The sequence below is a fragment of the Oncorhynchus gorbuscha genome, linkage group LG10, assembly GCF_021184085.1.
Source record: "Oncorhynchus gorbuscha isolate QuinsamMale2020 ecotype Even-year linkage group LG10, OgorEven_v1.0, whole genome shotgun sequence".
Taxonomy (NCBI): domain Eukaryota; kingdom Metazoa; phylum Chordata; class Actinopteri; order Salmoniformes; family Salmonidae; genus Oncorhynchus; species Oncorhynchus gorbuscha.
Genome location: NC_060182.1, coordinates 40,569,054 through 40,583,375, shown reverse-complemented (window position 1 = coordinate 40,583,375; position 14,322 = coordinate 40,569,054). Strand labels below are relative to the sequence as shown.

The following is a 14,322-nucleotide window of genomic DNA, read 5'->3' as shown; positions in this document are numbered from 1 at the left end:
TTAAATGTCAGGAATTGTGAAAAACTGAGTTTATATGTATTTGGCTAAGGTCTATGTGAACTTCCGACTTCAACTGGACCATCATGGCCACCTAATCATCCCCAGCTTCCAGTTGGCTCATTCATCCCTCCTCCTCTCCCCTGTAAATATTCCTCAGGTCGTTGCTGTAAATGAGAATATGTTTTCAGTCAATTTACCTGGTAAAATAAGGGTAAAATAATATAAATCTGAATTGGTTATTATTCCCATGTATTAATACTTGTGATATATTTCGATATATATTCAGATCATCTCAATGTTAGCGGGATATACTTTCAGAAATGACATAGACAAGACAATAGACAATTCTTAATTCAAAGACTTTTTATTTGATATAATTACAACCGATTCTATTCAGTCAAACATGGCATCATTATAGCCCTTATCCTGCTCTTTTTCTTTAGTTATCTTCATTTATGTAAGGGTATTCCTTCATATTTAAGTAACATGCACAAAATGCCAGAGCAATAATCGTCACTATGACGTCCACTTTACAAACACCACCCCTTAGTCCACGAGCACTGGGGAGTTGAGATGGAGTTTTCGGGACCAAACTTTTTATGTTCTGAATTTAAACAGTCACTGTAAACTGAGATATTTTAAACAGATTTAGCTTTTGAGGGGGGGGTATTGTAACTTGAAGACATTGATCGTTGATGCTGCTGTCTAACCTCCAATGACTGCCATCTGTATTTGAAAGCCTTACACTGACCTCTACTGGTAACAGAGAATAATTCACCAAAAGCTGAAATCATCTCTTCTATCTCTTCTCGTTTTACAGTTGTTGTTGTTGTTGTTCTATTCAGAAGATGAAAGATCGGGCATTGAAGTAATTGAAGTAAAAAATCACAACTACATGTATTTGATTTTTGATGTGTAAAAAAAACAAAACAACAGTTGGCAATATTAGAGTAGCAGTAATGAACCGAAGTACAAGAAGTACTAAAATAACCCGCCTTTGGCAAAAGTCTCACTTTGATGAGCACAGAGCATGCAGATGAAGCACTTGATATCCACAGTGTCAACTGATACAACAACCCAAGTAGTTAACTGTCTCTAAACTGCTGTCCTTTATCTAAGAACCAGAGATGTAAGCCTGAGCCAGGTGTATGGCGTGTACTAACGTGCTGGAGTAGCGAGAGCCAGCAGAGATCATTGGATACAGCAGAAGGCTGTGGCACATCGCCATTGGACTTCAGTGACGGACTGTGTGACACCATACCACATTTCAATACCACCCCTTCATGTCTCCTGTCGTCAAGAAAACATATGTTTGAAATACCAGCCGGTCTCCGTCCCCTAGCGTTCTCGTCAGGCTGGCTATGGCATGGCCACCACTCTCGCCACATCTCAATGAGTTTTTCCTCGATTCCTTGTGTCCTCTCCACCCATCCGCTCCCCGTCTCTTCTCTCCCAACGTAATCATGTCCTCACTTCCCTCTGACTTTTAGAGAAAGAGACAGAGAAAGGGTGGGAGCAGAGAAGGAATCCAAGGAAAGACCATTGAGTCTGAAGTGACTGTAGAGTGACGTCATGCCTGTAGAGTGACGTCATGCCTGTGGAGTGACGTCATGCCTGTAGAGTGACGTCATGGCTGTAGAGTGACGTCATGCCTGTGGAGTGACGTCATGCCTGTAGAGTGACGTCATGCCTGTAGAGTGACGTCATGGCTGTAGAGTGACGTCATGCCTGTAGAGTGACGTCATGGCTGTAGAGTGACGTCATGCCTGTAGAGTGACGTCATGCCTGTAGAGTGACGTCATGCCTGTAGAGTGACGTCATGCCTGTAGAGTGTCTCCAGGCGGCTCCCTCACTCCTTTTTAGTCTGGAATCTCCAGATCAAACAAGAGACCACTTCGGGTCAAACGGAATAAGAGAACATGGGAGAGTTCTCTCGTTCTCATCCACCGGAAACACTCTCTGCGGTAAGAACCATTCTGTTCCATGAGAGATGAATCCAATGTTCCACATATATATACAGATCAAATGCATTTGCTGTTATCCCGTCCTCTCTCCTCAGTGTCTACAGAGAGTCACGCAATGTATACGCTCAGTGGAGGAATGACTTCATCTTTTAAACAGCCTGAGAATAGAAGTAGTTGTCGGAAGAATCCAGCAGTGTGAGAGAAAAGTAGAAAGAAAGTCGAATGAAAAGTAGAGCTCCTCAGATCCATGTTTGTTTACAAGAAGAGAAGCCGCCAATCCTGTACACACACACGCACACACACACACACACACACACACACACACACACACACACACACACAATTTACGCACATATTTACACACACACACACACACACACAGACGCATTTCACCCACACATGCACACACAAACGCATGTTGCGCACATATGCACACACACATGCCTGCAGCGTGCACACTCACACACAGACACTTCTCCAGTGACCTCCCCAATCAGGAATGGACATTTTTTTTCTTCCTTTGAACAAATCCCACAGCCCCCTGACAGACAGCACAATATATACTGTATAGAAATTCTCCAAAATGGAAAAGCAAACAAGCAAAGTCCTCATAATAAAACAAGCAAAGTCCTCATAATAAAACAAGCAAAGTCGTCATAATAAAACAAGCAAAGTCCTCATAATGAAACAAGCAAAGTCCTCATAATACCTAATGTCCATTGAGTGTCCTTCGTAACCTCAGCCATTGCAACATCTAGCTGGGTGCCACCCATTAGTGGTGCCACGCAGAGGCATGTCTTCAACCTCAAATCACATCGCTCAGAAAAAAATCAGATGAAAGACGTATACTGTATATTCCGTTAGGACCATGGTTTATGTCTCTCAGACTGTCGGTGAAACGCCGGGTAACAGTCTGAAAAAGCAGTAGAAGAGAAGAGCAGTCTCCATCCAGTCCTTGCTCCTTACAGAAGCACCCCATCCACCTTCAAAAGGACCCTTAAGTTAATGATAGCATCAACATATGGTAAGCCTAGAGGAGGCGCTCTTCCTTTCTCTCTGTAGCTGTGGTGGTCCGTGAACCTCCTTCCTCCTAGGGGTCAGGGTTCATAGGTCATCTTCATTGAGCTGGGCCAGGTTGCTGGAGCGCTTGCTGGCCAATGGACCAGAGACAGATCCAGGAGGAGGTACAGCCTCACCAGGCAGGCCCCTGGTACTGCAGCCCTCTCCTGCGCTCTGCTGGGGGGAGAGGAGGAGACACAGATTCAAATATGTTTACAACTTCATAGGTAGATTTCATGAAATGTAGCTTAAATAGCCGTTTTTCCCAAAGAGAGGCACATGCCTCACTTTAGCCATTGTGTATAACTCTGGGGAGAAATCTTAGATGTTAGTAGATATCTTTTTTTTAGGGGGTATTTAGGGCAAAACGTTAACGAATAAAGATGTTTTGCAAATGAGCTACTACGCTGAAGAAAAAGGTCCTTGCGACATGGGGCCTTGCATTGTCGGTGAGGACGGCGGAGCAATGGCACGTCCACGAGCCTCAGGATCTCATTCAAATTGCCATCGATAAAAATGCAGTTGTGTCTGTTGTCCGTAGCTTAAGCCGGCGCACACCATAACCCCACCGCCACCATGGGGCACTGTTTACAACGTTAACATCAGCAAACCGCTCGCCCACACGACGCCATACACGCTGTCTGCCATCTACAGGTACAGTTGAAGCTGGGATTCACCCGTGAAGAGCAGACTTCTCCAGTGTGTCTGTGGCCATTGAAGGTGAGTATTTGCCTACTGAAGTCGGTTACGACTCCGAACTGCAGTCAGGTCAAGACCCTGGTGAGGATGGCGAGAAGGCAGATGCGCTTCCCTGAGAAGGTTTCTGACAGATTGTTGAGAAATTATTTTGTGCAAACCCACAGTTTTATTCGCTGTCTGGGTGACTGGTCTCAGATGATCCCGCAGGTGAAGAAGCTGGATGTGGAGGTCCTGGGCTGGCGTGGTTCCACGTGGTCTGCGGTTGTGAGGCCAGTTGAACATACTAACAAATTCTCTAAAACAATGTTGGAGGTGGCTTATGGTAGAGAAATTAACATGAAATGATCTGGCAACAGCTCTGGTGGACATTCATGCAGTCAGCATGCCAATTGCACGCTCCCTCAACTTGAGACAGCTGTGGCATTGTGTTGTGTGACAAAACTGCACATTTTAGAGTGGCCTTTTATTGTCCCCAGCAATAAGGTGCACCTGTATCATGATCATGCTGTTTAATCAGCTTCTTGAAGTGCCACACCTGTCAGGTGGATGGATTATCTTGGCAAAGGAGAAATGCTCACTAAAAAGGATGTAAACAAACTTGTGCACATAAGTTAAGAGAAATAAGCTTTTTGTGCATCTGGGATCTTTTATTCCAGCTCATGAAACATGGGACCAACATTTTACATGTTGCGTTTATATTCTCGATCAGTATATGTCAGCGACAGCCATAATGTGGTTTGTTTTTCTGTTTACAATATATCCGTCACAACAACACAATGTGCAAATTCCACCATGAGAGGGAGAGGGAGAGAAAGAACAATTAGGCCATTGATCGGCATCTCTGACTTCCGTGTCTGGGTCAGGCTATTTCCTGTTTATGTAGCCATAGGCCCCATGCAGCCCGAGTGAATACATAGAACAACTGCCTATAGTCAGAACAAATAGGTATGTCGGCTCCACTCGCTAAGTGCAAGCAGAGATGGTCTATACTTGATACAAGTGCATAGTGATAACAGAGGGTTGTGTAGTTAATGGGTAGGTCCAAGGTTAAGACACTCAACAGCGGCCAACAACAGGAAACGATTTCTGGTTTCAGACAAAACTCCTCTGCAATATTCCAAAAAAAAAATTCATTCTGAAAAATAATTCTCTCTTCTGTTTGGCCAACAGAGGAAGTAGTAGCCCGTCTATTATTATGACGCAAATTCCTTCTTTACGTTCCCCCTCTATTGTACAAATGTTTGCCATTTACTAAAGCCTTTCATATTTTAATGAACATAAATGACCATATAAGAATGATCCTTATTCCGCCATACAATCAACCGTTATTTCTTATTTAGTCCCCCAGCAGATTCCCCTGGTTTGTTTTCCTATTCATATTGTTGACGCCAGTGATAAATCATGCCTACAATAAACCTAAAGAGCAGATTGAGATGTAAATCATGTAATTACAGCATGCGTTCCCATAATGGAGAATAGGTTTATAAGAAACGTTTTGTGTCCTTGCGTGTGTTTATTTCTGTGCTGTGTGTCTGTGTGTCTGTGCGTGTGTGTGTGTCTGTGCGTGTGTGTGTGTCTGTGTGTCTGTGCGTGTGTATACCTGTGTGCTACGCAGCCCGCTGGACCCCGCTTGGCACTGCAGAGAGGTCTGGGTCTGAGAGTAGTGAGACAGACCAGACGGGTCAGTGAAAGCCAGCTGGACGTGAGATGGCGAGACTGTTGTCTGCGAGTTCCTACTGACCAGAGGAGACTACACACACACACACACACACACACACACACACACACACACACACACACACACACACACACACACACACACACACACACACACACACACACACACACACACACACACACACACACACACACACACACACACACAACTAAACATTAGATACGGAGAGCTGATAGCCAACAGATGATTGTTTTTTCTTTATTGTTGCATGAAAAGAGTTTCTCATGAGATCTCAAATTATTTCAGATTTGGATTTAATTGAAAGATTCCTAATCCAGACATGCAGTCTGTAGAGGATATGTGGTCTAACGTAGCCTAAGGCGGGAGGGGGGGGGGTGTACACTCGGTCAGGCTTGGCTGGAGCACATTCCAGTCCGGCAAGCTAAACGGGGATGGCAGTGTCTCGTTGTTTGTGGTCAAACAGAAGCACAGTGTTTGGCCCCTGACTACTGTAGGGAACTGAAGTGCATGTGTGTGTGACTGGGCCCTTTACCTCCGGCAGTGTGTGTGTGTGTGTGTGTGTGTGTGTGTGTGTGTGTGTGTGTGTGTGTGTGTGTGTGTGTGTGTGTGTGTGTGTGTGTGTGTGTGTGTGTGTGTGTGTGTGTGTGTGTGTGTGTGTGTGTCTATGAGTATATACAGTGTGGCCTTACCTCCCGTGGAGTGTGTGTCTCAGCGGGGCCCTGGAGGCCCGTTCCCTGACCCCCCTGGCTGGGCAGGTAGAGGGTGGGGAGGGAGGTGTTGTAGGACCGGAGCCAGGGCAGGCGCTGGCGGTCGATGGAGGCTGAGGAGTGGGGGCGCAGGGGACTGCTGGCCGAAGACAGGGGGGCTCTCATGCTCCGGCCCAGGCTGTTAGACTTGTTGGTTCCCTCTCTGCGCTGGTACTCGATGGGAGACTGGAGGGCTGGGTGAATTCATGGTACCAGACAGAGAGAGATTATTTAGACCAGGCAACATTTCATTTTGGGACACAATGTTTGTCAAAATATTAGCGTTGGTCTTTGTGGTTTTATTGTTTGTGTAAGTCGACTTGGTACTGAACTGCTTTTGGACAACGTTACTGCTCAGTGCTCACATTGCATCAGGCCAAACGTAAAACGTGTGACTAGTAAAGATTCCTGGATGTTGTGTTTTGCCACCAGTATGTCTCCAATTGTACCGTTGAGGAAGTTGAAAGGGAAAGAGGGATACCTAGTCAGTTGTACAACTGAATGCATTCAACCGAAATGTGTCTTCCGCATTTAACCCAACCCCTCTGAATCAGAGAGGTGCGGGGGCTGCTTTAGTCGACATCCGCGTCTTCAGCGCCCGGGAACAGTGGGAAAGGCCAGACATAAAAGTAAGTGGTAGTTTACTGTGCAGAAGATGTCTGTCTGTGTCTCCTGTCCTACCATTGTGGAAGTTGGCAGCATGGGGTTAGATATGAATCCTGAAAGTAAAACTGTTGTGTTTTTCTATCAGTATTTCTCCAATCCTACCGTTGAGGAAGTTCCTCTGGTTCTCCAGGATCTGTCCCACATCATTGACCCAGGCCCTGCAGACCTCTGGGGAGGCAGCCTGCAGCACGTATCTCACCACAGTCCCGTCAGCACCCCGTGAGGTCAGCACCAATCGGCCCGCCTCCCCCTCCACCGGAGCCTCAACCCCCAGACAGCTCACCTGGAACAAAGCACAGGTGTATTCAGTAGTGTTGCATAATTCCGGGTTGCAACTTTCCCAAAATGTCCACATTTGCCGGTTGTAAGATTCCCAGAATGAGGATGGAATAAGCAGGGAATTACCAACCAGCACTTCTGGGAAACCTACACATTTTGGAAAAGCAACCCTGCACTTTATAAAAAGAGGAAGACGTTGATTCAATATACAAATGTAAGGCAACCAGCTGCAATAAGATTGTGAGTTTGCAAAAATGTGGGCATATACACTCTTGGAAAAAAGGGTTCCAAAAGGGTTCTGCGGCTGTCCCAATAGGAGAACCCTTTTTGGTTCCAGGTAGAACACTTTTTGGTTTCAGGTAGAGCTCTTGGGTTACATCTAGAATTCTCTGTGGAAAGGGTTCTACCTGGAACCAAAAGGGATTATTCAAAGGGTTCTCCTATGGATACAGCCAAAGAACCCTTTTTAGTTCTGGATAGCACCTTTTTGTCTAAGAGTGTAGCTGAACCAACATACATTCTCAAGTTGAATTGAATGTTCACTCAACTTTGAATATATTCTACTTTATTTGCATACTTCCCAGAGTGCCTTGCCTTTCAAGTGAATTGTAGTTACCACCCATGACTTTAATGCTTTTCATTAATGTAGCCTTGAAGTTGGTTTCTAAACTAATATATTATCTTTAAAATTAAACTCTTTATGAAAATACATTACATATATGATAAGGTATTTCTTTGAGTGCCTAGTTATACCCTAACACAGTGGTCTGAAACTCCTGGTTTACAGGCAACATCAAGCCTGCAAGTCACATTATGCTGGCATGCCATGTGTAGAGACTATTTGAATCCAGTCAGAGTGAGGATATTCAACAATTGGAACTTTTAATCGACCACAATCTGCATTCACAATAACTACGGTGTAGGGACAGGGAAGATTGATATTGAAATAACCCAAATCAAACTAGAACAGCCATCTCAGTAACGTGTGCAATAAATCAAACTACTAACAGATTAGATTACCGTAAAACTTAAATTAAATATAGAGTCTCAAATAGCCGCCTGTCTCTTTTTAATAACCGGGCAATGGCACAAATTTCAACAAATAAACGCCTGTTTCAAATAAATGCCAGGTCTAAATGAATTATTTACGAAGTTACCATGAGGTTTAATGTTTTATTTGTTACATTAAATACTTCAGTAATGAGTAGAAAATGACGGAAATCATACATTTTGGGGGGCAAGTAAGAAACTGCTAGCTATTGGCTACTAACAGCTGAGAACTGCTAGCCAACTGGCAAGCACAAAACCATTCAACAACTTCTGGAGTACAGACCCCTAGAAATCATATGATAGCCCTCTAGTGGCGAAAAGGAAGAACTGCCGAAAATGCACAGTCAAAGACTGTAATGCTTATTCTGTCAAGGCAATGATTAAAATAAAATTAAATGTATAGAGGCATACCAAGACAAACAAGAAACATGGCACAGTGTGTAAATGATTACACATTAGTGCCGAAGATTAAGAAATTGATTCAACTGCTGTAAGTGATTGCTGGAATTAAACAATGAACTACGCAAATGAGCAACAGCTGTGTGCATTAAGGAAATAGACGCCTGGCTCAAATAGAAGTCTGTCTCTGATAAGCACCTGTTTTGTGTGATTTAAAGGTCCAATGCAGCCGTTTTATCTCATTATCAAATCATTTCTGGGTAACAATTAAGTACCTTACTGTGATAGTTTTCAATTAAAATGGTCAACAACAACAAAAAGTTTAGAAAAGGGCAATTTCTCAAGCAAGCATTTAGCTAGGACTGTCTTGGAGTGGTCTGAGTGAGGATGGGAATACTGAAAATGAGCTATTATTAGCAGAGAGTTTGAATCACTATCTTATTGGTCTATTAACAAATATTCCGCATGGTGATGTCACCATGGAAGGCCAACACTCCATCCCACCGAACAGGAAGATAATTCAGGCGGCCTTTTCAAACAGCTCTTACACTAAACAGGCATTGTTATCATTGCTATCATTTTCACAGTATTATTCCAACCTCATTGTGTGGAAATATAAAACACAGGAAGAACTTGTTTTTAATTCCATTGCGCCTTTAAGCAAATAAACACTCAGGCTATTAATTGAGGTTTACGGTACTTTCGAAAAATGTATGTTATTTATGTCTGTGTAGAATAAGATTAATCAACTAATCAAAGTGCAAAAACATGCAAAAACACAGGTATTGAAATAAACAATTCTGAAAATCAACCTGCTGGGAAATACAATAATGTTGGGTGTTGTTTTGTGTTGTTTTGAGTTGTTTTGATCAAACATGAATTTGTAATTTTACTCAACAAACGTGTCCAAATTCAGCTTACTTTGAGTAGAGTTTGCTGAGTAAACATACTTTAGCACAAATGCATGCATTTCAAACGGAATGTTCCAGTAATGTTACATCCACCATTTTTATTTGAACATTCCTGTAATGTTCCATCCACCGGGAACAAATCACATCTGACTACCATCTGGTGGAAGGAGGAAGACATCCTGGATTGTGGGTCATTTAATACCTCACCAATAAAACAGACACAGATGCTTTTAAGGCTTCCAAGAACACTCAAGAACTTGTACACAATGTTAGATTTGGAGAAACGCCGTGTTTGTTTACATCAGTCATGCAATTCATTATCGGGGACTGAAAGAAGTTAGGTAACAGTCAAATTAGTTTAGATGCCTTATGGTTAAAAGCCTATGCAGGTAACGCATTCAATCTAATCTGAAATGAGAAAAGAGGAGGAAAAAAAATCTGGAAAGAAGAGAGACCTACCTTGATGCTGCTCTTGAAGGTGTAACCAGGAAGGGAGAATCCTTTCTTCCTGTCGATTGGCTCGCTGAAGATGACCAGCTGTTCAAACAGGAAGACCCGCCTCTCCTTGGCTCTGGACAGGAAGCTGCTGTCCTGTTCCGCCACTGTGAAAGTGTCTTGCTGGAGCAGCTTCCCCTGCGCCGTGATCTTACCCTGGAGATGAAAGAGAAGGATGGAGGGAAGCGACACGGGGTGAAAAGAGAATAGGGGTTGAATTACATGGCTTACTTATGGCTTGCACCAGTATTTTGCAAACATCTCCTTGAGCCCCCAGCCAGTCCACTTAGTTGATGTTTTCCAGAAGTAGCTGACCTGATTCAAATGGTCACCTAATCACTAAGCCTTTTCATTAGTTGAGTCAACAGTGCCAGTTCTGGAATACATCAAATACATTGACTGGCTGGGCCTGGGGTTACTCGAGAAGAGGTTTGGGAAACACTGGCTTACAGTACAATATTTTGCTTGCGTGAGAGCTGTATTTGAAAGAGAGAGACCTAAGTGCAGTGCCTTACCTCGAAGCCCTGCAGTCGTCCCACGTTCATCATGTCGTTACAGCGTTTGGGCACAAAGCACATCACCTCTACCGCTTTCTGTGATGGTGAAGGAGAGAGAGAGAGTGAGAAAGTTATTTAAATCAAGCAACTACTGAATACAGGTTGTTTGACTAGAAAGAACCCTTATTAGCACAGAGACAGAGTACAACACTTGCCTCTCGTCATCACCTATTCCTAGATAGTTTATATAGTAGATGAATGGTAGATACAGTGTAATGGCATGAGTTGTATCAGACGAACACCCACCTCGAGCTCTTCTGTGTCCATCCCGGCTTTGGTGTAATACTTGAGGAAGTCCTGTTCACGTAAACACAGCATGGAGTCAAGAGCATTCAAGGTTTACGAGTCAATGCTATGTAAGGTGAAGACATCTGGGAGCTGTTTTATTAGTTTGAATACCAGAGAGAGGTACAACAGGCACAAGGTTGGCACTAGGTAGATGTTCATGACTTGTTCAAATAGCCACTCATCTTTTATGTGCATTCCCACATTGAATTCGACCTTATCGTTGTGCAGGTTTACTCGCCCGTCTGTCTGTGCGAATGCGCTTGTGTCTGTGTGTGTTACCTTGAGCAGCAGCTGGTACTTCATGATCCTCTGGACTGGTTTGATCAGCAGGTCGTTCAGCTGTAGCCTGTGACCCAGATGTTGCCTCAGCTCCTGATAGGACCAAACACACACAGTCATTCTCATGAACATATACACTCAGGTCCAAAATGATTGGCACCCTTAATAAAGATGAGCAAAAAACACAATATAATATTAATTGTACAAATACTGAGCGATAGTTCAATTGTAAAAAAAACAAGGAGATTTTGTGGTTGGGCCGGCAGGTAGCCTAGTGGTTAGACTGTTGGTGTTACGTCTGAGTACGGGAGGCAAAGTCAGGTGCAGGAGAACAGAGTAGAGTTAACAGGCGCACTTTTATTCTGGTAAAGAAATAGGCACAAAATGACATCAAAGTGCCCCAAAAAACACGGAACATGAAACAAAAGTATAGCGCGTGAACAGAGGACTAAATACATGCAGTGTGATTATGGAATGAAAACCAGGTGTGTACGGAACAAGACAAAACAAATGGACATATGAGAAATGGAGCGGTGATGGCTAGAGAGCCGGTGATCAGCGAACGCCGCCCGAACAAGGAGACGAGTCGACTTCGGTAGAAGTCGTGACAGTTGGGCCAGTAACTGAAAGGTTGCAGGATCTAATCCCAGAGCTGATAAGGTTCAAATCCGTTGTTCTGCCCCTGAGCGAGGCAGTTAACCCACTGTTCCCCGGGCGCCATGGAATGTGGATTAAGGCAGCCCCCAGCACCTCTCTGATTCAGAGGGGTTAAAGGCGGAAGACACATTTCAGTTGTACAAGTAATACATTTTTTGCTCAAAAAGATATGGGTCAAAAGTATTGGCACCCCTGTTTCCAATACCTTCAATTATGTTTACGAGATCATTGGGAGGGATCTTGGATCATTCCTCCATACAGAATACTTCCAGATCCTTGATATCCTTCATCTGCGCTTATGAACCATAGGTTTTCAATGGGGCTCAAACCCAGAGACTGAGATGACCATTGCAAAATGTTGATTTTGTGGCCCAAATGACCATTTCTTTGTGTCTTTTGATGTGTGCTTTGGGGGTTATTGTCTTGTTGAAAGCTCCACTTGGGGCCAAGTTTCAACCTCCTGGCAAAGGCAACCAGGTATTTAGCTAAAAGGTCCATGTTCATGATGCCGTTGACCAGGACGAGTGGAGGCAGAATAACATCACCACCATGTTTTACAGTAGGTGGTTCTTTTATGCATATGATTCTTCTTTTCAATACCAAAGAGCTCTATGTTTCTATGTTCAGACCATAGCACGGGTTCCAATCCAAGACATGAAAATAGAGCCACAAGTTTGGGATACACACAGAGGCATTACTTCAACCATATACTGTGTCCTCAATATGACTTCATGTGGCCTACAGACACATTAACACTACCACACATCAGTATGACATAATATTACCTTCACCTAACCATACAGTTGAAGTCAGAAGTTTGCATACACTTAGGTTGGAGTCATTAAAACTTGTTTTTCAACCACTCCACAAATTTCTTGTTAACAAACTATAGTTTTGGCAAGTTGGCTAGGACAACTACTTTGTGCATGACACAAGTAATTCTTCCAAAAATTGTTGACAGATTAGACCAATTATTTAACTTATAATTCACTGTATCACATTTCCAGTGGGTCAGAAGTTTACATACACTATGTTGACTGTGCCTTTAAACAGCTTGGAAAATTCCAGAAAATAATGTCATAGCTTTAGAAGCTTCTGATAGGCTAATTGACATCATTTAAGCCAATTGGAGGTGCACCCGTGGATGTATTTCAAGGTTAAGTTCAAACTCAGTGCCTCTTTGCTTGACATCATTTGAAAATATAAAGGAAATCAGCCAAGACCTCAGAAACAAATTGTAGACCTCCACAAGTCTGGTTCATCCTTAGGAGCAATTTCCAAATGCCTGAAGGTACCACGTTCATCTGTACAAACAATAGTACGCAAGTATAAACACCATGGGACCACTCAGCCATCATACCGCTCAAGAAGGAGACGTGATCTGTCTCATAGAGATCAACGTACTTCGGTGCAAAAAGTTCAAAAAATAAAACCCGGAACAACAGCAAAGGACCTTGTAGAGATGCTGGAGGAAACCGGTACAAAATATTTAGAGTCCTGAAAGACCGCTCAGCAAGGAAGAAGCCACTGCTCCAAAACTGCCATTAAAAAGCCAGACTACGGTTTGCAACTGCACATGGGGACAAAGATTGTACTTTTTAGAGAAATGTCCTCTGGTCTAATGAAACAAAAATAGAACTGTGTGTCCATAATGACCATTGTTATGTTTGGAGGAAAAAGGGTGAGGCTTGCAAGCTGAAGAATACCATCCCAACCGTGAAGCACGGGGGTGGCAGCATCATGTTGTGGGGGTGCTTTGCTGCAGGAGGGACTGGTACACTTCACAAAATAGATGGCATCATGAGAAAGGAAAAATATGTGGATATATTGAAGCAACATCTCAAGACATCTGTCAGGAAGTTAAAGCTTGGCATGCGTCTTCCAAATGGTCAATGACCCCAAGCATACTTCCAGAATTGTGGCAAAATAGCTTAAGAACAACAAAGTCAAGGTATTGGAGTGGCCATCACAAAGCCCTGACCTCAATCCCATAGAAAATGTGTGGGCTGAACTGAAAAAGCGTGTGTGAGCAAGGAGGCCTACAAACCTGACTCAGTTAAACCAGCTCTGTCAGGAGGTTTTCTCGCAGATATACGTGCTGCCAAAAACTGTGGACATTTTCATTGCGTGTTTTTTGATGTTTGGATATGTGTCGTTTGGGAGGGCGGCATAGAAGTCAATGAGACTGTTGGGCTTGAATGCGTCTTTCAGAACATCACAGTTCTGTAACTCAGCCAACTCCAACTGATATGAAGGCTGGGCTTCATCAATGTCGGCAACAAAGGGGTTCTGAAAAAGACGGATTTCTTTTGCATGAACATGTAGTTCACTGAATCGCACACCGAACTCCGCCTTCAGCATTTCCAGTGCTTCCACGCACTTTTCAGCTGGGAACGGGACCGGTGGGTTCTCTGTCGACAGGTTTTGGGTAGCAGGAAGATGGACGGAGTTGCGCTTTTTCACTTGTTCCAAAAGCAGCGCTAATTTCACCTCAAATGCTTTTATGTGTGAATACATGTCGCAAATGAGTTTCCTCTCGCCTTGTAGCTGCAAGTTAAGGCTGTTAAGTATTTC

General features: G+C 43.6%; 1 protein-coding gene across 4 annotated transcripts in view; it reads right to left on the bottom strand.

Annotated features, from left to right (window-relative positions):
• Positions 1-348: 348 nt before the first annotated feature.
• LOC124046098 (rho guanine nucleotide exchange factor 25-like) overlaps positions 349-14,322 on the bottom strand; it is a 132,756-nt gene continuing 118,782 nt past the window's right edge. For 3 of the 4 annotated variants that reach the window (XM_046366097.1, XM_046366095.1, XM_046366099.1), the window contains 8 exons: positions 11,092-11,184; positions 10,771-10,821; positions 10,483-10,560; positions 9,932-10,123; positions 6,936-7,116; positions 6,111-6,361; positions 5,323-5,472; positions 349-3,200 (listed from right to left, as the gene is read on the bottom strand). In XM_046366097.1, the coding sequence (XP_046222053.1) occupies positions 3,069-3,200; positions 5,323-5,472; positions 6,111-6,361; positions 6,936-7,116; positions 9,932-10,123; positions 10,483-10,560; positions 10,771-10,821; positions 11,092-11,184 (1,128 nt within the window). In that variant the 3' untranslated portion in view covers positions 349-3,068. The remainder of the gene's footprint in view (positions 3,201-5,322; positions 5,473-6,110; positions 6,362-6,935; positions 7,117-9,931; positions 10,124-10,482; positions 10,561-10,770; positions 10,822-11,091; positions 11,185-14,322) is intronic. The other variant, XM_046366096.1, reaches the window with a different exon arrangement.